The sequence below is a fragment of the Larimichthys crocea genome, chromosome XX (assembly GCF_000972845.2).
Source record: "Larimichthys crocea isolate SSNF chromosome XX, L_crocea_2.0, whole genome shotgun sequence".
Classification (NCBI taxonomy): domain Eukaryota; kingdom Metazoa; phylum Chordata; class Actinopteri; family Sciaenidae; genus Larimichthys; species Larimichthys crocea.
Genome location: NC_040030.1, coordinates 16,548,081 through 16,575,005, shown reverse-complemented (window position 1 = coordinate 16,575,005; position 26,925 = coordinate 16,548,081). Strand labels below are relative to the sequence as shown.

Genomic DNA, 26,925 nt, shown 5'->3' with positions numbered 1-26,925 from the left:
AACAACATGAACTGAAACATGTTTGAATATTAGATTAAAAGAGAAGAAAAGATTCAGTGTCATATTATTTCTAAACTTCATCATTCTTTAATGTTTGTTTAAGACTTTGTGTGGGTCTGAAACTTGACTCAGAGACTCAAAGACGAGTCTGTCTGTCTGTCTGTCTGTCTGTCTGCCTGTCTGTCTGAGTCTGTCTGTCTGTCTCTCTGTCTGTCTGTCTGAGTCTGTCTGTCTGTCTCTCTGTCTGTCTGTCTGTCTCTGTCTGTCTGTCTGTCTGTCTGTCTCTCTCTGTCCTGTCTCTGTCTGTCTGAGTCTGTCTGTCTGTCTGTCTGTCTGTCTGTCTGTCTGTCTGTCTTCCTGTCTGTCTCTGTCTGTCTCAAGTCCTGCACCAGTCAAAGCAGACACTGACAGACACAGCAGGACAGGATGTGAGGCAGAGCTACTTTCAAAATAAAAGCAGGGCTTAAAACAACTAGTGTACAGGTGTGTTACTTCTTTTTTCATATTATCTTACTTTATTTTGTCTTGTCTCATCTTGTCTTGTCTTGTCTTGTTGTCTTGTTGTCTTGTCTTGTCTTCTTGTCCTCTTGTCTTGTCTTGTTGTCTTGTCTTGTGTTCTTGTCCTCTTGTCTTGTCTTATCTTGTCTTGTTGTCTTGTCTTCTCTTATCTTGTTGTCTTGTCTTCTCTTATCTTGTTGTCTTGTCCTCTTGTCTTGTCTTATCTTGTCTTGTTGTCTTGTCTTGTCTTTTTGTCTTGTCTTCTTGTCTTGTCTTCTTGTCTTCTCTTGTCTTCTTGTCTTCTCTTCTCTTGTCTCATCTTGTCTTGTCTTGTCTTGTCTTTAAGACTGGATACAGACGTGGACAGACACTGATCATCAGTGAAACATTTGATGACAGGTCAGTGATTTTAAATCATAAGAGTTAATAAAAAGTTACTTTAATTCAAACAGTAAACGAACAAACAAACAAACAAACAAACAAACAAACACACAAACAAACAAACAAACACACAAACATCTCTTCAACACTCAGCTGGGACTTTTATTCTGGAAACAAACCGGATCTTCTCCCCCCGGTGCCGGTGCCGTGGTCTTGACGTCAGTCTACATCACCGGGGCTCGGTCAGTCCCGGCGGCTCGTGTGAGGAGCAGGTCGGTGCGGAGAACCACAGCGTGCGACGGCGCCGCGTGACCCGACCTGCGAGCTCAGTTTGCGGACACACAGTGGATAAAACCTCCGGAGCACTTCAGCGGGGCTTGCTGCGGACTCTCCCCGGTGTGAGTAGCCTGACAGCGGCTCACGGGCTGAGCTCTTGTCGGGGAAATGTTATTTGTGACTTGGAGCTGCGGGTGAATTATTTATGACGGGCTGTAACTTTATAGATGGTGGAGGTGCAACAGGTGACGTGGGCTGCAAACAAAGACTCAGTGGGTCTCATGCATAAACCTCAGTGTAATTAATGTTTATATTTATATTTAATCCACATTTAAAGGAAATAACCTGTGAATATTTATATTAAAAACAACATCCGCCTCAACTCTGTGATTTACAGCTGATAATTTGTTGTAATGTAATCAATCTAAATTTTACCTGTGTATATTAAAGCTAACAAGCCGGTGTCGTGCCAGAACAGGAGCTGGGCGAGCAGGCAATGGTAACGAGCTCCGGTAAATTAACTGTAGTTGTTTGTTTGTTAGCCGGGCTGTGTTAGTGTTTGTACCACCGGGAAAGAGTAGAAGAGATTTACACCTGGTGTCGTGCCAGAACAGGAGCTGGGCAATACATAAGTATCATGGGTCATGTTCGATGCTCTTTTTATCCTACATAAGTATCATGGGTCATGTTCGATGCTCTTTTTATCCACTTTTTTCCTGTCTCCCGGCTAATATAAATTAAAAAATGGATCGTTGATGGAGCTGAATGAAGCCTGGTTGCTCAAACAAGCCACCCACCTGTCAATCAAAGCGTCCACGCTCTTAATCCTGCATAACTTTAAGCCTTAATATAATGTGAACAGGTGAGTTGTATATAAATTCACCCTCAGTACAGTTGTCATGAACGGGGAAATTAGCTACAGAGACCAAAACTGTTTTTTGTACCAGGCTGTAAACATGTTTATTTCTGCTGTGAAGTTGGACATTTGGACATGGGGACTTATGGAGACTGACTCACTTCTGGAGCCAGCCTCAGGTGGATTTCCTCGCTCAGGACTTTCAGAGCGGTTCACGTCGTCTCCCAGTAGCTTCTTCACGTCTTCAGAGACGTGAAATCCAATCAGGCGTAGGCCAGAACCAGCAGTTTGTTGTTGTGGGATTAGCTTTCACTCAGATTGCTCTTGAGTAATGGTAGATTACCATTAATTAGAACTGGATGTGCATCCAAACTTAATGAATCCTCCCTGTGTGTTTTTTTTTTTTTTACATAACTCTGCCCGGCGGTGCAGAGGTCAGAGTATCACGTTGCTGTTTGTCTTGAGTGAATGTGTTGTTATGGCTCCATTCATACACCTGGATTATGGATTATCTTCCTGAATGTGAAGGGACTAACGGTTCAGACGTCCGGGACAAATCCTCGTTAAATGTTTTTTATGGGGTAATTGCAGACAAAAGGCTTAACCGTGTTGATTAAACCATGTGCACTTTTAAAAAGTTCCTACCACTTCGGACAATGCTCATGCTTTTTGTACGTGATTTATCCAGAAGCCGCGGCGCACACCCATCCATAGGCCGCATTCAAACAGGATTTGCTGCAACAAACGCAACCCAACGTCACGCAGATGTTCAGACCGGTCAAACCTCCACAGCCCCCCTGAAATGTCTCTGAGATCGAAACTCTGATACTCTACCTGTTGTTATTCCATAAAGCAGCTTCTAAATCTGAGTCTGACTGAAATTTACGCTGCAAAATAGAAACACGAAGAAGTTTAATTTGGTTTGAGCGAGCAGAGGTTGAGCGACGTAGACAGTGAATGAGAGTGAGCGAGCGCCGTCATCGGACTTCATGTTTCTTGTGATTCACGGACAGCGTTGGTCTTTCTCTTTGAGTTGACGTGGCTAACAGCAGCTACAGTATCTCAGCCCAGGGTGTGTCAGAGTGAGAAAGTCCTCACATGCCATTTTTAGGACACTCTGCATATTTTAGGACCATTAGAAAACTCAAAGTAGAAGTCAAAAGTGTCGAGTCTAACTCGCTGCAAAATAGAGACACGAAGAAGTTTAATTTGGTTTGAACGAGCAGAGGTTGAGCGACGTAGACAGTGAATGAGAGTGAGCGAGCGCCGACCTTGGTAAAGTTTAATCTGCGAAATAAAAAGGAAAATCCAACTCCTGCCTGCTCGGAAAGATAATTCCTTTTTTCTCGGGGTGATAATTCAAGAACTGGAGCTCATTTGGTAGAAAAGTGGTACTCCTGATCTGAACTTTGGAGCCACGTCACATTTTAGCTAATCACAGGTGTACGCGTGCATTACGTGAACGAACTTGAAGACGTATCAGGGTGAAATTAAACAAAATATTTCAGGGAAATTCCAGCAAAATCTTTATTTAATTCAAACTCTCGAAGATGTTTTTAAAAAAACATGAATAAACATAAATGTTTGGCTGTAGTTGTATCACGTTGTATAAAATCTTTGTTATCTGTTGATTTGGTCTGAGTTTCACCTTTAGCCACATTTCTGTCGTTCTTTATCAAAACTCTATAACTGTATGAAACGTGGACGTAGTCTCTGTGACGTCACCCAAACAGTTTTCTGATGCTTCATAGACTAAACCGTTCCCACAGAGTTTTGTTGTAAGCAAACAAAAGTCACAAAGTATCCTTAAGCTCCAGGCTTCCCTGTTAAAATGCAATGTGACTGAACCACGGAGCGATTTTTATATGAAGTTCAAGTCTGAAGACAAACCTGCAGTGGACCATGAGCTTGAATTTGGCTCTTCTTCTTAGAGTGGTCGGTGTTGGTTGGTTCGGGAACACCAACCTGATTATTTTATGGTGTGAACTGGTTGCTCTCATCATTTAGATTTTTATGTTTCTGTTATATATTCTATGTTTCATCTGCACCGTGAGGCAGAAACAAGCGGTTGCACAAGCTGTCACTTCCTGGAATGAATGGTTGACTTATAAGGGGTTGTCACTGCACATATCAGCACAGGAGGAGGAGTGGGGGAAGCAGCAAGACCAAAATACACCAGGGAGCCGAGTGACCAGATGGGCTGCTGTCAGATGAGACCGAGGCTAAGTTGAGCTCCAGTATGTGTGAGGATTTTCCAAAGGTTGGGTTGGAAACTGACATTTTCTTTGGAGTTGTATCCTGTAGCGCAACAACTCAAGACTGACTAGTCCAACAGCAGTCAGCCCAGCTCGGCGTCTGTCTTTCAGCCTTTTATTTCACCAAGCTCAGCTCTGGTTCTGGCACGACTTCCTCTTCTTCCAGTGGTACAAACACTAAACTCTCACCCGCTAACAAACGTTACCTTTGCCTGCTAGCCCAGCTCCTGTTCTAGCACGACACCGGCTTGTTAGTTTTTAATATACACAGGTAACATTTATATTGATTACATTACAACCAATTTATCACCCAACTCTGCAGCTCTTTGTAGCTTTTTAGCTTAATTTGTTCGGGAGTTGGTGGAGACCAAAAACTGAGCAAAAAGTATATGTGAGCTGTTATAGGGCTTCAAACGAGTGGAAACATGACACAGAATGAGAAGTTACGATGTCCTGCACGTGTCTGCTGGATCCAGACCAATAAAAACCCAACAGCTGCTGAAGAACGATGGTATCGAATGCTGAGCTGAAGTCTGAGAACGTCCAGTGTTTCCAAGTTGAAATTCTGTATCTCCCACTTTAAACGTCTGTTTTGGAGTAGATCTAACTTCATGCTCCTCTTCTCCGTTAAAGATTCTGAAGGTTTAAGTCACTGGAGTCCCTCGTGGCCTTGTTTGTCCGGGCTAAATGTTCACAAGTAGTCAAATGGTTTAATGATCATTAGCCTACAAAATCCCGTACTTCTTCAGGATACGCGGGTCCAAATCCCACCGCATAAGGCGAGGTCTTAAATTTAATAATGGCACAATAGCTTGCAGGTTGCAGGTTTCAGGTCTAATCCAGCCACAGACCTCCACAGTGTGTGGTGTTAATGCTGTGAGGATTTGATTTCAGGGCTCACATGCACCAACTAAAGCCAACACATGGACCCACAGTACCACCATCATGACTGATGTTCAAGAACCAGAGCTCATCTGGTAGAAAAGTGGTACTTCTGATCTGAACTTCACGATTGGAGTATCACGTCACATTTTAGCCAATCATGGATCATTAAACAGAATATTTCAGTAAATTCCAGTTTAGTTTCATGTCATTCAAACTGTTTAAGATGTTCTGATGTTTTTAAATGTAGTTGTATTGGCAGTAAATAGAAGATCACATGTTGTATTAAATCTTCGTTATCTGCTGTTTTACTTTTAGCCACACTTCTGTCGTTCTTTATCAAAACTGTATGAAACATGGATGTAGTCTCCATGACGTCACCCAAAGGTTTACTTGAGGAGTTACTTGGACTCCTTCGTCGGAGTTTTCTGAGGTTTAATAGACAAAACAATCAACTATTAATTGAGAAAATAATTGTGAGTTGCCGACTACCAAATAAAGTCAATAAAGATGAAGGACCTTCAGTCCTTGACGTAAAGTTTGTGAAGATCCCTAAATAAAGAGCTTAGCTCCTTGTAGAGACAAAGTATCGATCATTATCATTTGAAAACGTGTCGTGACGCTTCTGATCTCAGCGTTGCCAATTTAGACCAATGTCGCTCAGCCTTTCCTTTTACAGTCATATTGGTTTTATTGGTGTTTCCAAGATGTTTGGACACTCCCCCGTCCTTTTTTTTTTTTTTTACAACCTTTGTACCAAAGGTAACAATCAACACTCGTATGCTCGGATTCAGAGAAACCAGCCGAGCGTGATTGGGTAAATCCTTAAAAGGAATCTTTAACCTGAGCTCAGACGTTTGATTAGCTGTTGATCACACACACAGTGTTATCTCGCTCACTATATATCTGTTGAGTTAGATCACACATCAACACTTCTCGGAGACTCTTCATGGTATGTACGAACTGTAGTGTCTTTACTTTCAGTGTGCTTGGAGCTCAGTTTTATCCAAAGGAGAGGTGAATATTTGTTCCGGCGTCCGGGCATGATCCTCTGTTGGTGTGTTTGTGATATATTTTGTTCTATTTTGTTGGTTTGTATCATGCATCAATAGAAAATTGTTTGAAAATTGCAGTTTTTTGGCTTTATTTTGCAGCCACAGAGGTTAAAACCAGTTTCACATTTGTGTTTTACGTGTCGGCTCTAGTGGCAACGTGGTTGCACCATTCTGAAGGAGAAACGACAGTGAGGCGTCAGAAAAAGCCAATCTTTGGGCTACTGTAGGTAGGTACTCTCTGTAGATAGAAAAGTTAACAAATGATGAAACTTTACACACTGGACCTTTTTTTAAAAGATTGTCTTTATGTTAGTGTGACGTTGTCAGTAACAGATTTATTCCAGCTTTGTGTGAGAATCCAAACTGAAGCCGATCAGTTATGCGAGTACCAGAAGCAGCAACTTTGGGCTGAAGTACGTAACGCTTTACGGCACTAAGTCACACAGCAGCAACTATTTCACTGATTCTGGTGAAACTGGATCATATTTTATGGAGGAAATGTTTTCTGGTTTTCCCTCTGATGTCCTCCGGCTGCTCCGCCTCAACTCTCTGTGATTTACAGAGTTTATGATGGACAGTGAAGTAACCTGCTGACAGCTGTAGCTGCTGTTAGCTGCTGTTAGCTCAGTTTGTTAGCTGGACTGTGAGCTCAGAGCACCACAGGCGTTTTGGAGAGGTTTTCAAGAAATGCTCATGGGGAGCAGAGTCGGTGTTGTGCCCAGAACAGGAGCTTGACAAGCAGGGGCAATGTAACCAGGCTCAGCAGCTTCTATGGACATGATGGCAGAGGAGAAGAGAGTGAAGAGGACGCTGATGGAGGAAGCTAAGAAGAGAAAAGGAGAGAGTGAGCGAGCAAGAAGCCGCCGGACAAGAGTAAATGTGGGACTGACTTTTAGTGGTTGGTGAGAGCTTGGTGAAATAAAAGGCTGAAAGACAGACGCCGAGCTGGGCTGACTGCTGCTGGACTAGGCAGTGAGATCAGCTGCTGCTGGGGACCTGGATGATGATTGGCTGGTAGGAAAGTTAACTTTTGATCATAAGTAATGTAATCTGAACAAATACTTGAGTACAGCTGAACTTATTTACTACAGGGAGATGTGTTGGTTCATGAGATCTCAAACATGGCGGCCTGGTCTCAGGTGTCATCCTGGGCTTTAAATGTGAAAACATACTGAGCGGACTCCACACACTACATCAATGCCGGGGTCTTCCATCCACGGGGAGGAACAGAAATGTATCTGATGAGCGGTTTGAAGCTCTTATCTGTGTTTGTTAAGTATGGGTGTGTCGCTCTCAGCCGTGGACCTGGTCTGATGTGGCTCGTAGATATTCACGCAGAGGTTTCCTCTCCGGAAAAGCCGTGAGCAGTTAGTGACTCTGTTTGTTTGTTTGAATGTTTTTTAGAAAGAAGAATGTGCAAAGTGTTCGAGAGGGCGCGCTGCTTTAACGTGTCCGTAAGAAGTCACAAAGTGCCAATAATCATTTGTTTTCTGTCAAGATGCAAACTCAATAAACAGTTTGCAGTTCCTCTTGTTGTCCACTTGAGGCTGGCTCCAGAAGTGAGTCAGTCTCCATAAGTCCCCATGTCCAAATGTCCAACAGCAGAAACCAACATGTTTACAGCCTGGTCATATCTGTGAAACCACAGTCAAACTGATGCCGCCGACTCTCGCGTGGTCGTACCACAGTTTCAGCTCGCAGACATTCCAGACGTTTGTACTTCTTCCTGTTTTCAGAAGAAAAATCTCTGCTGCTGGATCTAATCAGCGTCACGTTAAGGAACAGCACGTCTCCCGGCCGAGTCTGTGGTCACGTTTAAATTCCATACATTTCAAAACTGAAGAATCTGAAACGGTGTTCTCCAGCACCGCCCGTCCCTTCCTTTCTCTCGGCCTCTGGTCTGTCTGGGCAGAAACTTGTTGACTCGGCTTTGATCGTCCTGACAGACGCTGTATTACTTTGTAAGTGATTAACTCATTGAACAGTCATGTGACTTAACAGTGGGCTACACTGTGATTTGTTTGTGTTAATGTTAGATTAAAATACTTTGAACACCTTATCTGCCTCTCGGGGTTGTAAACATCCAGACAGATGACTGTCAGTGATCTCTAGTTTTACGTTACTAACCCAGCAGGCCTCCTCAGTGACTCCTCATGAGCTGCTTTTGGAAATAAAACTCCAGTTTGCTGCTACATGAAAACCTGCAGTGCCATCTCTAATATTGTTGGAGTTTGGGAACTCTGAAGATGCTTTAAGCCCCCTTAAAATGTGTCGAATGCTTTGATAGACCGGACGTGGGTGTTGTTTTATTTAAATCATTAAATTTTATTTACATAAGTCAAATCATAACAGAAGTTATCTCTTTCCATGTAGAGCAGGTCTAGACCATACTCCTTTTATAAAATTATTTAAAGAGACCCAACAATTGATTTTTCTCATGATATGAAGTGCAAAGTGGCACGACCGGGCAACCGAGGCAACGTGATCAGGAAGGTTAGTTGGTCAAATCAAAATCAAATCAAATCAATTTTATTTGTATAGCCCAAAGTCACAAAGTACATTTGCCTCAGAGGGCTTTACAATCTGTACAGGGAGTGACACCCTCTGTCCTTAGACCCTCGGTTCGAGTGAGGAAAAACTCATCGATCATCGATCGTGCCTCCTAAGTTTCGCGAGACATAGGGAGTAAGATTTGATGTTGGTGACGTAGGTTTGTCTGGGAGGAGCAGGTTCAGCTGGAGGTGCCTTCATCCATGTTAGATATGTCCAAGAGGTGGATAATCAGACCCAGAGAGGTGGTGTAGATAGCGAAGAGAAGGGGCCCCAGCATCGAGCCCTGGGGGGTCCCCCTGTGGTGAGGTGTGGATGTTGAACGAGCGCACTGAGAGGTGCGATACAAACCAGAGATGCACATGTTTGAGAGTAAAGACAGAAGGAGGAGATGCTGAGAAGTCTAGCAGGTGAAGTCAGACAATAAATCAGGCGTCTTGACAACCTTCAGACTGAAGGCCAGGTTCGTGAACAAGGTTCCTGTATAAAGCTGAAGGATCGTACTCTGCGATCAGCGCTCCGTACAGCAACATGACATTATCCCACCACATGTTTATGGTTATAAAGCGGTGTAGGCTCATCCCTGAACAGGCCGACTGCATCAGTCCATATTTATTCTGGACTCGACCGCTCAGTTTTGAAACGAGACACATTAGTCAAAGTGTAGGAATGTGATGAACGACGGTGATGATCTGCCCGTGTTGTTGCAGCTCTTTGGAACAAATTCACATAAAGAGAAGATTTTGTTTTTTCTAAGACAGGAAATAGTCCAGATTCCTGTTTCATATTCTGCTTCAGCGGCAGGTTAAAGCAGCTCCCTGAAGTGTCCTGTATTGTCTTGTTGACACCGTTTTCCCAGAAGAACTCTGACAGGTTGTGTGTTTATTGAGATGAAGTCATTTTCTGTGTTCGTTGTGAATGAAGTTCCTCTTTGTTCAAAGCCCGGTGACACATTTTTCCCGCTCTGCTTGTCACCTGTACGTCCCATTTCCTCGTACCTCAGACGAATGGTAACCTGAATCTATACTGTGTGTAACGTTACACGCTCAGCCTCCCTACATGACTTCCTGACTGACTTGTGAGCGACTGCTTTGACTTTGCAGAGACTCGGCATCAGATATCGTTCCCTCGGGTAAAATGCAGGATTCAGATCTCTCTAATTCATGCCTGTGGAGTTCTTTTGGCTTCAGATGTTTACTCGGCTCGCTTGTTGAGATTGATGATGCTGCACTAGCTTTTTTGAAAGATGAGTTTAGAGGCTTGGATCTCCCAAAAGGAAACATGTCTTGTGAATAATGACTTGCTTTCAAGTCTTGGAGTTCCTCTAGAACCAGTTTTCTTGTAAAGATTGAGTCATATTGTCAGTCCAAAGCTTGAATTATCATTTTGTGTGACACACGGAAGTCCAGTGCCATTATGCAAATGGTTATATATTTGTTTTGTTTCCGACGAGAAAAAAGCTAACTCCTAAAAAGTGTAGCTGCTGTTAACTAATGAGCTCAGAGCTCACAGGCGTTTCTAGACGGCCGGGAAGAAGAAGAGGAGGTTTACAGGGGAATGCTGACAGAGAGCAGAGCCGGTGTCGTGCCAGAACAGGAGCCGGGGCAAGTGGGCAGCTTCTATGGACATAATGGCAGAGGAATAGAGAGCGAAGAGGACGCTGACGGAGGAAGCTAAGAAGAAGAGAGTAAATCTGGGACTGACTTTTAGTGGTTGGTGAAAGTAATGTAGTAATAAGAACAAATACTCGAGTACAGATGAATATATTTACCACAGTAGGATTACACTCAATGTTGCTTCAAGTGATCTCCAGTCTTTATGCTGAGCTAAGCTAAACACATCCTGACTACAGCTCTGTACTTACAGTTCTTACCACCTGCCTCTAAAATACACATGACATACGCTGACCTTAACGCCTACCAGGACGGTATCCCTCACACAACCCGTTCAGGGTTCAGAAATAGACGCATGTAGTGTAAACGTTCAGCGTTAATGGTTGTCTATGTATAGTGTGTTCTCAGTCCTGTGGTGTCATGATGTTGTGTAATTATTTAGAACTGTATCATGTCGGCGGGGCAAAGTTTGTTACAATCGAACGTTACCGTAACGTGGAGTTAAAAAGTAGTTTGATTGGACAAGAGTCATTCCATGAGTGCTGATATAGAGCATTAAAAAAATAACAGTTAACCACTTCCTGCCAGACGTGGCTATATACAGTGCAGCTTCAAAAGGTTGAGATCTTTCCCACAGCTCTGCGTATATCAGTGCTGTATTTTTCTCTTGACCCGATGGGAGTTTCAGTATATCACGACTGGTCACCAGAGTCGGACACAAGTAGGGCAGTCGGCCTCTGAGCTGATGTCAGGATGTTATTTCCAAACAAATTCCTTGAATTTCTAAGACTAATCTAAGACAGATATTCTGGATTTATTGTGTTCAGTAGATGGTTACAGTCCACGAGCCAGACAAGATGATATAATAAGTCTCTGTGGAGGTTCTCAGTCATCCAGGTCATCTTCAAGAAGAGTTCAATCTGGGGCAACTGGACTTGGTTGTAGATCAGTGAGGACATTTCGCCTCTCATCCAAGAAGCGTCTTCAGTTCTGGTGGAGTAGATTAGATTAGGCAGGATTGTAGATGCGGCCATAGCTTCACTTGGCTTGTTAGTGCCCGTCAGAGTCGTTGAAGACACCTGATGAACGGTGTGAACAACGGTTGTCCATCAACCACACCGGAGCTCACGTGACCTGAACGGCGGTCGTTCTGGTGACCGGTGGTCTGATGTGGAGGACGGTCATTGAATTCACCAGACGGTTATTCAGGTCACCTAAGGTCCGTCGTCGCCTCCTGTGACTCCATCAACCATCAACCACCTGGAGCTGGACAACCATCGTTGAAGTGACCAGAGGTCCGTTATGGATGGCGGTCGTTCAGATCGCTTCATTAATGGTGGAAGTGAAGTCCAGTTTTTAACCGGTTGTCAAGGAAACGAGGAACAAAGCTATGGAAACTCTGGATCTGTAAATGAAATAGCATGAAAGGTCGAAGGGTTACAAGTGCGTCTGGAGGTGGGGGGGTTGTAGAAATTGAGAGGCTACCGTCTGCTGCCAAATTGTTCGGTAGCGGAGACGTGAGACCCCCTCTGGGCCACTCAAGGACTCAAAGGGAAAGTGTGTTTCTTCTTAGGAGTGTGTGTGTGTGTGTGTGTGTGTGTGCGGTGGGATGTGCGACTGGAACTCGAGGTGCCTGCCAGGTGTCGTCCATGCACCAGTCCTTTGCCATGACGCACACACTGTTTGTATACAGAGTACATCCACAGGTTTTCATGTGATTTAGTTTCAAGCCTGTCGAACACGGAGTGTGTTTTAACTCTGTGTACGTGCAGACTTTAATCTGTGTGTGTGTGTGTGTGTGTGAGGGGAAACCGTATCCTTCTCCCAGCTCCTGCAGGATTGAAGGTTTCATGGTTGTAACCGTGGGAATAATACTAAGAGGCTTCCAGCGATCGTGATCTGATACTTAACTTTGACAGAGATGTTATCCACCAAACGCCTGGCGTCGGCTTCAAATAAGTCTGTTGCCGGGTAGAGTTTAGGATATAAAAGGAATCCATTGGTTCATGTGTGGGAAAGCGTTACATTCCAGATCACCATAGACTGTATAAAATATGGACGTGGTCCCTGTGACGTCTCCCACGGGTTTCTTAGATTACATTAGATTCAACTTTACTGTCATTGAACAAAGTAACAAGTACTTAAACAACAAAACGCAGTTTCCAAAGTTTCCATAGCTTCGTTCCTTGTTTCCTTGACAACCTGATTAAAACTTCCACCATTAAGCAGAACTTTTAGAACATGATCACATCGTTAAGTGACCTGAACGACCGTCGTTCATACCGGAGCTCAGGTGACTTTAACGACTTTGACGACAGTCGTCACAACAACTGTCATTGGCTAAAACGAGCCACCTGTAACCACACCCACCTGTCAATCAAAGCGTCCCCGCTCTTAATCCTGCATAACTTTAAGCCTTAATATAATGTGAACAGGTGAGTTGTATATAAATTCACCCTCAGTACAGTTGTCATGAACGGGGAAATTAGCTACAGAGACCAAAACTGTTTTTTGTACCAGGCTGTAAACATGTTTATTTCTGCTGTGAAGTTGGACATTTGGACATGGGGACTTATGGAGACTGACTCACTTCTGGAGCCAGCCTCAGGTGGACGTTTGAGGGTACTGCTTGATAGTAACTTGTGTGGAATTTAGTGGCAGTTACTGGTGTAGTGCTGGTCACAACCCTACAGCCCATTCTGGGCTCCTGTAGAAACACGATGGCCTCGTGTACAATGACTGGCGGTGTCTCTAAGTTGAAGCACTGAAAGAGTTTGAGTTGAACTTTTCGTCCTATGGGGAGTTGAATTGTAAGTTTCTATATAAACATTTAAAGAGTTTGAACTCAAAGCAACTGAACCGACAGTTCATATCGAAGCCATGAAAGCAGTTGAAGTGTCAGCTGACACAGGGATGTATTGTACTCTCCTTCACAGGTCTGACAGTGACCTGGGTCACCGAGCCACCGCTCGTCTCTCGGTGTATTCATGGCTGTTCCTGGAGTCCTCAAAGACTCGGTTTACATTTGTCAGCATTTACATGTCCTCCTCCTCCTCCTCACCTAAAATTAGAGCAGCACTTTCTGTCCAGCGTCATCATCGAGGAGGAAGTTCTGGTGAACAGGCGGGTCACTTTGTCGGCACGTACGCACTGCAGAGGGTAATTTTCTGGTGTTTAACTGTCTGGCTTCGACAAACAAAGCAGCTCGCCATCTCTTCGTTTGAGTGCGTCCGTGCAAATTCAGTATTCAGTTGTCAGTTTATTATCCAGCATGATGACATGTGAAAAGTGTCGCCCGTGGTCCTATCGTCTGAATCTACAGCTGCCTTTAGCTTGACATGAGCTTCCCGGCTTACAACTTTATCACTTAACTCTTTCACTTCTTTCGTAGAGTTGTTTTCCAGCCCAGCAGACAGCAGTTTCTCTCAGTGCAGGATAACTACTGTAGACAACCACAGTTAGCAGCCAGCTGGCTTTTATAATAAGATAAGATGCTTTCCTGTCTGTCTTTAGCTGTCCACAGAGTTCCCGGCGAGTCTACCCTCTCCATACTCCGTCTGCGAGCCTGGTTGGTGCCGATAGCTCCCCCATCTTACTGGGGAGAGATCTTACCATCTGTTATCATGGTTAACCAAGTTTGTACCATCTTTCCTGCTCCTTCTCGTCACTTCAGCATGGATCTACAGTGTTTGCACAAAAAATGGATCAATGAAAAATAGTTCAGAGCTACTGTAACCCACAACAACAGGCTTGTTTAGCAACTAAAGAGACCAAAGCTCAAAAACATGGCTCTGAATCGATGCCGATGTTGCTCCATAACTGCTGGGAGAGTGAAGCAGCAGCTTTAGCTTTGACGTGATAACTGTGGCTCGTACAGAAAGTGGGTCACCAGTGAAAGTTGGAGGTATTGGAACTTCAAACTGCCGCGTTAGACGTCATTGACCTTTCATGTTTCGATAAGATCACCCAAAGGAACCGGGAAGTCTCTCGTGCCGCAGGCCTCCGGGCGATGGAGCGGGGAAGTGATGTTCTCCTGATAACAGTCTGTTCAAAGCTGCTGTGTTTCTTCTGCATCTTCATGAAGTTTTGTCTGTATTCCCACCGCTGCTGCTGTGTTTGAGCTTCTCCCATGACTGCTCAGCTGAACCCCTCCACGCTCGGTTATAATCCCGTCAGGCATTCGGCGGAGCCGCAGGAGGAGAATATCTCTGTCGTAGCTTCATTAGTGACTGTTTGAACTCTGCAGGCTTGTGGTTGTTGGCTCGTGGTGTCGGCCTGTACGGGGATGATGTGTGGTTGAAGCCGTGACATGACACTCTCATGACGCTCTGACGCTATACGAGGCGGCATGTGTTGACCTGTTTATTTTCAGTGCGACTGCACGCATTCCTTACATTTGGAATGTGACCGAAAGTTTTCCACCACGTAGTTTATTCTGTCCTCATGTTCAGAGGATACTGACAGTCGGCAATGTTATTAAAGCAGCACTGTGTAGAAATGTTGTTATTTAATATTACTTCTGATCAAAAACTAGCGAGTCGACAACTTTCCTACCAGCCAATCATCACCCAGGTCCCCATCAGCAGCTGATCTCACTGCCTAGTCCAGCAGCAGTCAGCCCAGCTCGGCGTCTGTCTTTCAGCCTTTTATTTCACCAAGCTCTCACCAACCACTAAAAGTCAGTCCCACATTTACTCTTGTCCGGCGGCTTCTTGCTCGCTCACTCTCTCCTTTTCTCTTCTTAGCTTCCTCCGTCAGCGTCCTCTTCACTCTCTTCTCCTCTGCCATTATGTCCATAGAAGCTGCTGAGCTCGGTTACGTTGCTCACTCACTCAGCTCCTGTTCTGGCACGACACTGGCAACACTCCCCATCAGTATTCCTAAAATTAAAAGCGCCTTTTTTTCTTATCTGAATCTCGGAAACAAAGCAAATAAGATTACGGACAATCTGCAATACTAGCTAACGTTATCTTTTAAATAATCCGTCAACATCAATGTAGTGCCCAGCTCCAGTTCTGGCACGACACTGGCCGATTACAAGTGTAGCATCACGTGATTTTAAATTATTTGTTTATCTTTTTTTCTTGTTTGTTTCTTTCAGAGCTAGCTAAGCATGGCGGCGACCACCACGTCATAGAAGTCCTGACAGCGCCGACAGTTTGGAAACAGGAAAAGGAAGCAGCAGCAGACTGAGAAGAAGAAGAGGAGGAGGAAGCGTCAGAAATACGACATGGGCGAGACGGAGGACGAACGTACGGCGCAGGCCAGCGTTCTTTTTGAAAACTTCGTCCAGGCGTCCACGTGTAAAGGGACTCTGCAGGCCTTCAGCATCCTCTGCAGGCAGCTGGAGCTCGATCCTCTGGACTACAGCAACTTCTACAGTTCACTGAAGGCCGCGGTCAGCACATGGAAGGTCAAGGCCCTGTGGACCAAACTGGACAAGAGGGCACAGCACAAAGTCTACAACCAGAATAAAGCATGCGAGGGCACCAGGGTAAGAAAGACCAGCTGGAGTTTGAGGCTGATGGATGATGTGGAACTAGTCTGGTTCATTTGGGGTTCAGTATTTTGCCCAAGGACACTTCGACATGCAGACTCGAGAAGCCGGGGATCAAACTGATGATCTGAATAGTGGACGACCCGCTCTACCTCTGAGCCACGGCTGCCCCTAGGGGTCCGTAGATCAGCAAAGTCGAGACAGTTTGCCGTTGGTCAACAGTTCAGAATGAAACCATCTTCAATGCTGGTGTCGTCTCCTAAAAAAATGGTGACAAAGATGTCGAACGTCTTGTTGAGTTGAAGAGTAGCAGTCGATGTTGAAGTATTCGAGATCGGTCTTGGTGTTGAGCCTCGGTCTCGTGTTGGTCTTTGGATAGTCCGGTGTTCCTGGTGTCCATACTCCTGCACTGTTAACCTGATTAGCACCACTAGCTCCTCTACGTATTGTGCAGGGATCTTACCAAGGTTGGCATGGTTTGGTTTGGTCTTGACTTCAACACTGTATCAGTGCTAACACAGTTCTGTGCTCACTGGTTTTAAGGTGAGCCAGCAGGATTAGCTGTAACTTAACACGGCTCTGATCAGATCAACTGTTGGGAAGCAATCAACGAACAGTTTGAGGCTCACACCGAAGAGTTCAAATCCATATTTCACGCGATGGGTCATCTCTATTTGCTATTTTTTAATGTGCCGACGTGTCTGTGTGACTGTGCATGTCTCAGGATATTAGACAGTGTGTTCAGAGTTGGAATGACTTCATATCTGAAAGGAAAAGATAAGACGTCCGGAGGGGAAAGAGGCCAAAGACTCTCAGAGGGGAGATTAACAGAGCTGGGCTGGGCTGACGGTTGGCTAAAAATAACAGTTAAATTATGAACCCAGACAGTTTTTTAGAAGAAAACTGCTTTTTGGGGAAAGATGCTGGACCTTTAGCTGCGTTTGTTTGTCGAATAGAAGTTTCTGTAAGTTTTGTTTATTTAGTTGTTTTACTCAGAAGTTATCCTGATTGAACGAATCGTTCCCAGGCGGCTGTGTTAATTGTTTTTTCCAGTTACTCCTTTAAGTGTGAACGGTAAACTGTGTCCTGACCTGGAAATGAGGCGTTGGTGGAAATCACAGTCGACCGTTGAGACGTTCTGTTTCCTCTCTCCTCGTCTTTTCTTCTCAGTCCAAAATCAGATAAAACATCAGCAGCGGTTACTGTAAACTGGTGTACCCGCCTTTGCAATGCACAATCAATCAAACAGCTGCAAATTTAAAAGATGTAACTACTTATGTACCTTTAAACGACAACTTTGCTAACAAACTGAGCTGACATTGGCTAACAGCAGCTACAGTCTGCAGCAGTACATGATGTTGCATTAAACTGGACTCAGGTTTCCAGACAGCTGACAGTTGAAAGTCCTAGGTCTGTTTTGGTCTAAATGCTCCTCTGTGTTCATGTTTTCTGTTTGTGGTTGTGGTCTGTAAAACCAAAACAAAGAAGCTGAAAGAGGCTAAATCCTGCTGAGTTACCGTTAATCAAACCTTCTCTAACTCCGTCCAGTGTCTGGTCATCGGCGGCGGCCCTTGTGGTCTGCGGACGGCCATCGAGCTGGCCCTGTTGGGCTGTAAGGTGGTGGTGATCGAGAAGAGAGACACCTTTTCCAGGAACAACGTGCTCCACCTCTGGCCCTTCACCATCCACGACCTCCGAGGACTCGGAGCCAAGAAGTTCTACGGGAAGTTCTGCGCCGGCGCCATCGACCACATCAGTGAGTCTTTGCTAACAGACATCAACAAAAGGACAACAACACAAGACAGAGCAGCCAGCTCAGCTGGCAGTAATCCATGATACCTATGTATTGTCCAGCTCCTGTTCTGGCATGACACCTCATTAGCCTGTAAACCTCCTCCTCTTCCTACCCCGGTGCTCCGAGCTCACAGTCAAACTGAGCTAGTGGCAGCTAACAAACTGAGCTAATGGCAACTAACAGCAGCTAACAAACTGAGCTAACGGCAGCTAACAGCAGCTAACAAACTGAGCTAACAGCAGCTAACAAACTGAGCTAACGACAGCTTACAAACTGAGCTAACGACAGCTTACAAACTGAGCTAATGGCAGCTAACAGCAGCTAACAAACTGAGCTAACGTCAGCTTACAAACTGAGCTAATGGCAGCTAACAGCAGCTAACAAACTGAGTTAACAACAGCTAACAAACTGAGCTAGTGGCAGCTTACAGGAGCTAACAAACTGAGCTAATGGCAGCTAACAGGAGCTAACGGCAGCTAACAGGAGCTAAGAAACTGAGTTAACAGCAGCTAACAAACTGAGCTAATGGCAGCTAACAGGAGCTAACAAACTGAGGTAATGGCAGCTAACAGCAGCTAACAAACTGAGCTAACACGATTCACCTGATTACAAGTCATTGTAGCATCAACATGATTTAAAATCTGTAAGTTTACGACAGTAAAGTTACTAAATGTTGCTATAAAGTCCTCAGACATCTGACCGAGTCGTAGTAGATCACTATCCTTCATTTATATTTGTAACAGGGAATAAAGAACATGTAAATATTCGTCTGTCCTGGTCAGCTTCCTGTTTTTAAACAGATAACATGTAAATCACCACGGAGCCGAACATGTAAATAAAGCGCGTCGAATCACTGCGATACAGAAAAGCGAGCCGTCTTCACAAAAGCCCCTTTCATCTGCGCTCTCTATATTTAACTCTGCTGCATGACGGGGATGATGTTTCTTTTCCAGCGGTCGAGTTTGCTGCAGGTTGTTTCTTCGCTCCGTGATGTTTCCGTTGGCACTTCTTCCCCTCCAGCTTTAGTAACGGTGTCATGTGTTAATGTCGTCTCATAACACTGACCTGTGCATAACTGCTGCTGAGGAAGTGGCTGTAAATACAGCTGCTGAGCTACGGGAACTTTATTAACCCCGCGTCACACTCTGCAAATAAAATAAGCAACCGTAGCTGCTGTTAGCTCATGTTAGCTCAGTCTGTTAGCTGGGCTGTCTGATGACTTTGTAGCAACATTTTGAAACTTTTCTGTCGTAAACTAACAGATTTTAAATCATGTTGATGCTACAATGACTTAGGTGAATGGTGTTAGCTCAGTTTGTTAGCTGCTGTTAGCTGTCGTTAGCTTAGTTTCTTAGCTGCTGTTAGCTGTCGTTAGCTCAGTTTGTTAGCTGCTGTTAGCTGTCGTCAGCTCAGTTTGTTAGCTGCTGTTAGCTTTTGTTAGCTGCTGTTAGCTGTCGTTAGCTCAGTTTGTTAGCTGCTGTTAGCTGTCGTTAGCTTAGTTTCTTAGCTGCTGTTAGCTGTCGTTAGCTCAGTTTGTTAGCTGCTGTTAGCTGACGTCAGCTCAGTTTGTTAGCTGCTGTTAGCTGTCGTCAACTCAGTTTGTTAGCTGCTGTTAGCTGTCGTTAGCTGCTGTTAGCTGTCGTTAGTTTAGTTTGTTAGCTACTGTTAGCTGCCGTTAGCTCAGTCTGTTAGCTGCTGTTAGCTGTCGTTAGCTGTCGTTAGCTTAGTTTGTTAGCTACTGTTAGCTGCCATTAGCTCAGTTTCTTAGCTGCTGTTAGCTCAGTTTGTTAGCTGCTGTTAGCTGTCTTTAGCTCAGTTTGTTAGCTGCTGTTAACTGTCGTTAGCTCAGTTTGTTAGCTGCTGTTAGCTGTCATTAGCTCAGTTTGTTAGCTGCTGTTAGCTGCCATTACCTCAGTTTGTTAGCTGTCGTTAGCTCAGTTTCTTAGCTGCTGTTAGCTGTCGTTAGCTCAGTTTGTTAGCCAGGCTGCCTGCACTGTGAGCTCAGAGCACCGGAGAGTGTTTGTGTTTGGACCACCGGGAAGAAGAGGAGGTTTACAGGCTAATGGGGTGTCGTGCCAGAACAGGAGCTGGACAATGCATAAGTTCATGGATCACTGCTGGCTTAGCTGGCTGCTGTGTCTTGTGTTGTTGAACAGTGGGACTGAAACTCTTTTATTCCTCCTCTGGTTTGCAGGTATCCGTCAGCTCCAGCTGATGCTGCTCAAAGTGTCTCTGATTCTCGGGGTGGAGATTCACGTCAACGTGGAGTTCCTCAAACTGGTGGAGCCGCCGGCGGAGCAGAGCGGCGACAGTGAGTCTGAGTTTTATCTGAATTTTGAAGAGTCGGCGGCGAACACGCAGCGACTCTCCTGCATACCTCGGCTATATATGGGAAGCTTTCCGCACGCAAAACACACGCGTGTTAAAGCGATCAGGAGGCCGAAGTGTGTGCAAAATAACACAAAGCTATTGATAGAGGCTGCTGACGGTTACATCTGAGTTTTCTAATGGTCCTAAAATATGCAGAGTGTCCTAAATATGGCATGTGAGGACTTTCTCACTCTGACACACCCTGGGGTGAGATACTGTAGCTGCTGTTAGCCACGTCAACTCAAAGAGAAAGAATCAAGACCAACACAAGAAACATAAAGCCCGATGACGGCGCTCGCTCACTCTCATTCACCGTCTATGTCGCTCAAACCACATTAAACTGCTGTGAGCTGCCGTTGTGTTAAATATTTTGTTGTGTTCTTCTTCAGGTCCTGGTTGGCGAGCCGAGGTGCGGCCCTCCAGCCATCCCGTCTCAGATTTTGACTTCGATGTGGTGATCGGAGCGGACGGACGCAAAAACACATTAGATGGTGAGAAACACGTCCGAGGTGCCGTGAGGTTTAAAAATTGAGTCCTGACCCACATTTGTCGGGTAAATAAACGCCACAGTCGAAGCACTGTTTGTTATTTTTACTGGGAAAGAGGCGAGGTGTCTCAAAGCTGCTTTCAGTGAGCGGGCAAAGCGTTTCCTGAGTGTACGAGGTCACAGGGCTTTCTGTCCGGGTGTAATTAATATGTAAAGTAATAGATTACTGAAAGAGTAAACGCTCCTGAAACGTTTTTGTCTCTATGCTTCTTTAAACATCGTTCTTCATGTTTGAATCCCAAGTTTCACTATTAAACTTTATTTAATTTGCAGTTTTTAAACTGCAGTTCCTCTAACGTCCACTGGAGGCTGGCTCCAGAAGTGAGTCAGTCTCCATAAGTCCCCATGTTAAAAACAGTCCACGCTCTTAATCCTGCATAACTTTAAGCCTTAATATAATGTGAACAGGTGAGTTGTATATAAATTCACCCTCAGTACAGTTGTCATGAACGGGGAAATTAGCTACAGAGACCAAAACTGTTTTTTGTACCAGGCTGTAAACATGTTTATTTCTGCTGTGAAGTTGGACATTTGGACATGGGGACTTATGGAGACTGACTCACTTCTGGAGCCAGCCTCAGGTGGACGTTAGAGGAACTTCTAGCAGGTTCTGGCTTCCAGCCATGGAAGTTGCAGCCTGGTTTGTGCCCATTTTTGGAGAGTCGAACTGCCAAGACGGTGGTGACCACACTGAGCTTTGGCTCTTTATAAATATGACGTCTTCACGTTCTGTTGATAATCTAACAGTCTTCCGCTGTCGGCAGGTTTTGGTCGCAAAGAGTTTCGAGGGAAGTTGGCCATCGCCATCACGGCTAACTTTGTCAACAGGAACACGACAGCAGAGGCCAAAGTGGAGGAGATCAGCGGCGTGGCGTTCATCTTTAACCAGAAGTTCTTCCTGGAGCTCAAAGAAGACACGGGTAACAGTCAGACGTGAACGCCTGAAACCTGAACTTTAAAACCTGCAGGTCTGTTTGTGTCATACGTGTACTCGTGTTTTCAGGGATCGACTTGGAGAACATTGTTTACTACAAAGACAACACGCACTACTTTGTGATGACGGCGAAGAAGCAGAGTCTGCTGGACAAAGGCGTCATCATAAACGTGAGTCTTCCATTGACGTTGTTAGACTCACAGTGGACAGTTAAGTTGACGGTTTCCTCATCAGGACTTGACGCCTACATTGACCACCTGCCGACCGTTTAATCACAGATTCGGGTTTGTTATGCTAGTAGCGGCTAAGCTACGTAAGCTAATATCGGGTTAGAGCTGAAAGCAGTGACATCACTCGAGGAAATATATCAAACTGTGACCAAAACTGTTTTTTGTACCAGGCTGTAAACATGTTTATTTCTGCTGTGAAGTTGGACATTTGAACATGGGGACTTATGGAGACTGACTCACTTCTGGAGCCAGCCTCAAGTGGACGTTAGAGGAACTGCAGCTTTTGGCACTTCCACATCGGCCTAATTTACCAGCCACAGAGGTTGCTGCTTGGTTGTTAACTTGTTTTAGCTTGTTATTAGCTTGTTTTAGCTCTTTGTTAGCTTGTTATTAGCTTGTTTTTGATTGGTGTTGTCTCAATTTAGCTCTTTGTTAGCTTGTTTTAGCTCTTTGTTAGCTTGTTTCAGCTTGTTATTAGCTTGTTTTAGCTCTTTGTTAGCTTGTTTTAGCTCATTATTAGCTTGTTTTTGATTGATGTTGTCTCAATTTAGCTCTTTGTTAGCTTGTTTTAGCTCGTAATTAGCTTGTTTTAGCTCGTTATTAGCTTGTTTTAGCTCGTTATTAGCTTGTTTTAGCTCGTTATTAGCTTGTTTTAGCTCTTTGTTAGCTTGTTTTAGCTCGTAGTTAGCTTGTTTTAGCTCGTAATTAGCTTGTTTTAGCTCTTTTTTAGCTTGTTTTAGCTCTTTGTTAGCTTGTTTTAGCTCTTTGTTAAACTGTAAACATGTTTATTTCTGCTGTGAAGTTGGACATTTGGACATGGGGACTTATGGAGACTGATTCACTTCTGGAGCCAGCCTCAGGTGGACGTTAGAGGAACTGCAGGTTGTGGCTTCACTTCACGGATCCAAAGGGAGTTTTTTTATAGGACGGGCAGGAATGTTTGTGTTCGCCAGCGCGGTGACTGATGAACCTCCACAGGGGCCGATAATGAAACGAGGCTCTAATTAAACACTGCTCGCGTTCTGTGCCACACACACACACACACACACACACACACACACACACACACACACACAGACACACACACACATATGAGTCAGACTGTTGGACAGTATGAGGATGAGTTACAGACTGGATCATATTAGGAGGATTGATGATGACCCGCCCACCCTGCGCTCGCCAGGACAAACATCTGAAAATACACACACACACACACACACACACACACACACACACACACACGCACACACACAGAGGTGTTGAAGCCCTCAGTGGTCTTTATCTCAGCTTACATTGCCCATTAGTGCAGAGTGATATCTCAACTGTGAGGCCGCCTCGTCACTGACTCAGCAGCTGGTTTGTTTTTATTTAGACACATCTCACTGCGGTAACAAATCATGACGGAGTTATTCTCTGCTCGAGTTCACACCAAGCGGCGATCGACATATCTGTGAAGTGAAGCCACAAACTGCAGTTCCTCTAACGTCCACCTGAGGCTGGCTCCAGAAGTGAGTCAGTCTCCATAAGTCCCCATGTCCAAATGTCCAACTTCACAGCAGAAATAAACATGTTTACAGCCTGGTACAAAAAACAGTTTTGGTCTCTGTAGCTAATTTCCCCGTTCATGACAACTGTACTGAGGGTGAATTTATATACAACTCACCTGTTCACATTATATTAAGGCTTAAAGTTATGCAGGATTAAGAGCGTGGATGCTTTGATTGACAGGTGGGTGTGGTTACAGATGGTTTGTTTGAGCAACCAGGTGTCACTCAGCTCCACCGATGATCCACGTCTTTGCTGATATTTAGATTAGGCAGGAGGTGGAATAAGTCGTTATATAGCCATAAAGCGTTTCGTACTTCTCCCGACCCGGAGCTCAAAGTTACAGTGTCCTTGTTTCGTCTCATTTCAGGACTTCATGGAAACGGAGCGACTGCTGAGCGCTGACAACGTCAACCAGGAGGCTTTGCTGTCTTACGCCCGCGAGGCGGCTGACTTCGGCACAAACTACCAGCTGCCTTCTCTGGACTACGCCATCAACCACTACGGGCAGCCGGACGTAGCCATGTTCGACTTCACCAGCATGTACGCCTCAGAGAACGCCGCCCTGATCCGGGAGAAGCACGGACATCAACTCGTGGTCGCGCTGGTGGGAGATAGTCTGCTTGAGGTACGAGCCAGCGGCGCCGGCGGGGGTGTTGTTTGATGCTCAGCTGGTCTGTGTGTCCACGCTGACGTCATGTTTTTTGTTCGCAGCCCTTCTGGCCGATGGGTACCGGCTGCGCTCGAGGCTTCCTGGCAGCTTTCGACACCGCTTGGATGGTGCGGGGCTGGACACAGGGCAGGAGTCCTCTGGAGATCCTGGCAGAGAGGTTTGAGGGTTTATGTCCCACTTCCTGTCACCAGCCTGTCATTTATTGACTCTGGATATCGTACAGATGAAAATACAGCAGTGGTCTGAGGTCCAAACGGTGGATTGTTCCCTCCAAGCGAAAGAGTTCAAGTATCTCGAGGTCTTGTTTATGAGTGATGGGAAAATGGAGCGTGAGATGGTTGTTCCAGATCGTTGTGACCTCCTCGAGGTCACAAAGATCGAGAGTTTTGCCTTCAGACTCAGCTCCCTACCACAGTACTGCAGACGCCTCACCAACCAGAGATGTATAAAGTACTGGAGTAAAGGAGTGGAGTGGAGTAGAAGTACAAGTGCTACATCAAAAAAACTGACTTGAGTAGAAGTTGAAGTGTTCTTTAAACACCATACTTAAGTAAAAGTACTAAAGTATTAAAAAAAAACTGTACTTAAGTATTGCAAGTAGAAGTATGTAAAAAATTGCTACTCAAGTACTGAAAGTAAAAGTACAAGTAAAAGTACAAGTACAGGTACTGTTGTTTATATTATTTCAAATATGTATTAAGGCACAACTTCTAATGTTACAGTGTTACAATGTTCATGGTATAGTTCTCTGATTTCCCATGGTCTGTGAATGCGTCTGAATGAATGCGAGAGCGAGGGGGGCGGGGCAGCAGGTGAGAGAGCGCACCTGGGTGTGTCAGGTGTATGACGTACGGCGCACGAGCGAGGTTGATGTGAGACCGGGACCGTTCTGTTGTTGGTTTCTTGGCGTGGTTCGGCCGACAGTCACCGAGTCCTGGACCCAAACCGTTCAGCAATAAATGCAGTTTGTTGAATATCGCCTCGTCATTCATCACGTGTCCGGCTGGACGCTACAATAGTAACGAGTAACGATTCAGCACATGAAAAATGTATCGGAGTAAAAGTATTAAATTCATCAAAAATATGTAGTGCAGTAAAAGTAGAAGTTGGGGAAAAAAATAATACTTCAAAAAAGTACAGATACTGCATTTTAGTACTTAAGTAGTTCCACTTCGTTACTATACATCTCTGTCACCAACCCACCGGTCCATCTCAACAAGACCCTGAGATACTTGAACTCCTTCGCATGGGGCAGCAACTTGCTCCCAACCCAGAGAGAGCATTCCACCAGAAAATGCAAACTGGCTCAACCTTAACTGGACGTGTTAAGTCATTAAGATTTAACGCCAAAGGTTCCTCACAGTCTTTAGACGGGTCTGGCGGTTGCAGTGAAGTTTCTCGACTCTTTGAACCTACGGTATCTTGAATCTGCCCCGTTGTTCCTCAGAGAGAGTATCTACCGGCTTCTGCCTCAGACCACCACGGAGAACATCAGTAAAAACTTTGAGCAGTACGCCATCGACCCCGCCACCCGCTACCCCAACCTGAACTCCAGCTGTGTACGGCCACACCAGGTCGGTCCACCTCTCAGATTTGTGTCACGTCGTGTTTGCTGTCATCTTCTCTCATCTCAAATTATTATTCTCGTCTCCTGTCAGGTGCGTCACCTCTTCATTGATGGTCAGCACGGTTCGAGTCACCTGGCACCCGTCCGTAGATCGGTGAACCTATCCAGAAGAGGTGAGTCTTTTCTTTCCCCCTGTTCAATAAGCAGTTGGAGATACGATACGGTCTCTTAGTTTGTAAAAGGTCGCGTTGACGGCGTTGGCAATGTGTTTGGCACTGATGCCAAAGAGTTCAAGAAGCTCTTGTCAATGCCCATTACCACCCTCCTTCACTTGCACGGCATTGGAGGTTCTTGGATTTAACATTGCTCACTGAGTACGTGTCCGTGTGGTCAGAGGAAACGTGGAAAAAATGCAGTGACGCATTAACTCTTAATCTCATCTTCTGTTTGAGTTTCTATCGTTTAGAAATCAGGATGTTTTTCAAGCCGACCGCAACTGGAATGTGACAAAAATGCAACATGAGACTACACGCGGTAAAATTTGAGTAAATGTTCAAACATTTTAAAAGATCTTTGGGTCAAACATCGAGCATTATATCTTTAATTAGCTGTGAGTCTGAAAACTGAAAACAACAGATCGTGTTGATGTATATTCAGATTTCTTTGCACTCCTTACAGTCTGTTGATATCTCAACAGAAAGTGCATCGACATTTAGTTCTTCATCTCCCTCCTTGAAGACCTAATGTACGTGAAATCATCTCTAATCTTTGGGGTGTACCAGTTTCTGTCTGAATGTGTTGCTAGGTTTAAAGAAGGATCCTATGCTTGTTGAAGATCCTCCCGAGTTTTTCCTGATCCGTCAGATATGTAGGGGAGTGAATGTTGTTCTGTCTATCTCCTTCTTTTCTTAATCACCTATCGTGTTGTCCTTCCTGGATCGTGTTGGCACCTTCCCAATGGTCCAAATCAACAAACTTTGTTGGTGTTCCTTTTCTCGCTCTTGGCACTCGTCCTGTGTTGCAAAGTTGAAGAGTCTTGCGCAGATTTTCTAAAAACCCAATGTGGGTTTCAGTCACAGTCCAAGAAAGGCAGACTGTTGTTCACATCATCCTCTTGTGTGAACAGGAGGTGTTTTGTTCTCTGACAGCTTGGGTCTCCTGCCTTTCTATCTCGGATCCGTCTTCACGGATCTACAACCAAGTCCAGTCGCCCCAGGTTTAACCTTTCTTGAAGGAATGGATGACTGAGAACCTCCACAGACTGCTCAGTGCAGTGATGAGGCGTCTTAAATCATGTATAAACTCCGATCAAAGAGGTATTACGACACATCTTTGGAGAGTTTGTGCTGCTGTAACAACAAACAGACACATCTGATATCTTTAGACAAAGCAGTGACAGTG

The 26,925-nt window shown here is 44.9% G+C and overlaps 2 protein-coding genes across 7 annotated transcripts in view; one reads left to right on the top strand and one right to left on the bottom strand.

Annotated features, from left to right (window-relative positions):
• The window catches only part of herc56.1 (HECT and RLD domain containing E3 ubiquitin protein ligase 56.1), an 820,440-nt gene that overhangs the window by 25,231 nt on the left and 768,284 nt on the right, over window positions 1–26,925 (bottom strand). The gene's annotated exons all lie outside the window — the stretch shown is intronic.
• The window catches only part of mical2b (microtubule associated monooxygenase, calponin and LIM domain containing 2b), a 56,355-nt gene that overhangs the window by 822 nt on the left and 28,608 nt on the right, over window positions 1–26,925 (top strand). For 2 of the 6 annotated variants that reach the window (XM_027272326.1, XM_027272327.1), the window contains exons 1-11: window positions 1,079–1,277; window positions 15,468–15,860; window positions 17,412–17,619; window positions 19,853–19,969; window positions 20,418–20,519; window positions 21,340–21,495; window positions 21,579–21,679; window positions 23,655–23,912; window positions 23,999–24,114; window positions 25,405–25,531; window positions 25,616–25,697. In XM_027272326.1, the coding sequence (XP_027128127.1) occupies window positions 15,597–15,860; window positions 17,412–17,619; window positions 19,853–19,969; window positions 20,418–20,519; window positions 21,340–21,495; window positions 21,579–21,679; window positions 23,655–23,912; window positions 23,999–24,114; window positions 25,405–25,531; window positions 25,616–25,697 (1,531 nt within the window). In that variant the 5' untranslated portion in view covers window positions 1,079–1,277; window positions 15,468–15,596. Of the gene's footprint in view, window positions 1–1,078; window positions 1,278–15,467; window positions 15,861–17,411; window positions 17,620–19,852; window positions 19,970–20,417; window positions 20,520–21,339; window positions 21,496–21,578; window positions 21,680–23,654; window positions 23,913–23,998; window positions 24,115–25,404; window positions 25,532–25,615; window positions 25,698–26,925 lie in introns of those variants that run through there. The other 4 variants (XM_027272324.1, XM_027272322.1, XM_027272325.1 and 1 more) reach the window with 3 other exon arrangements.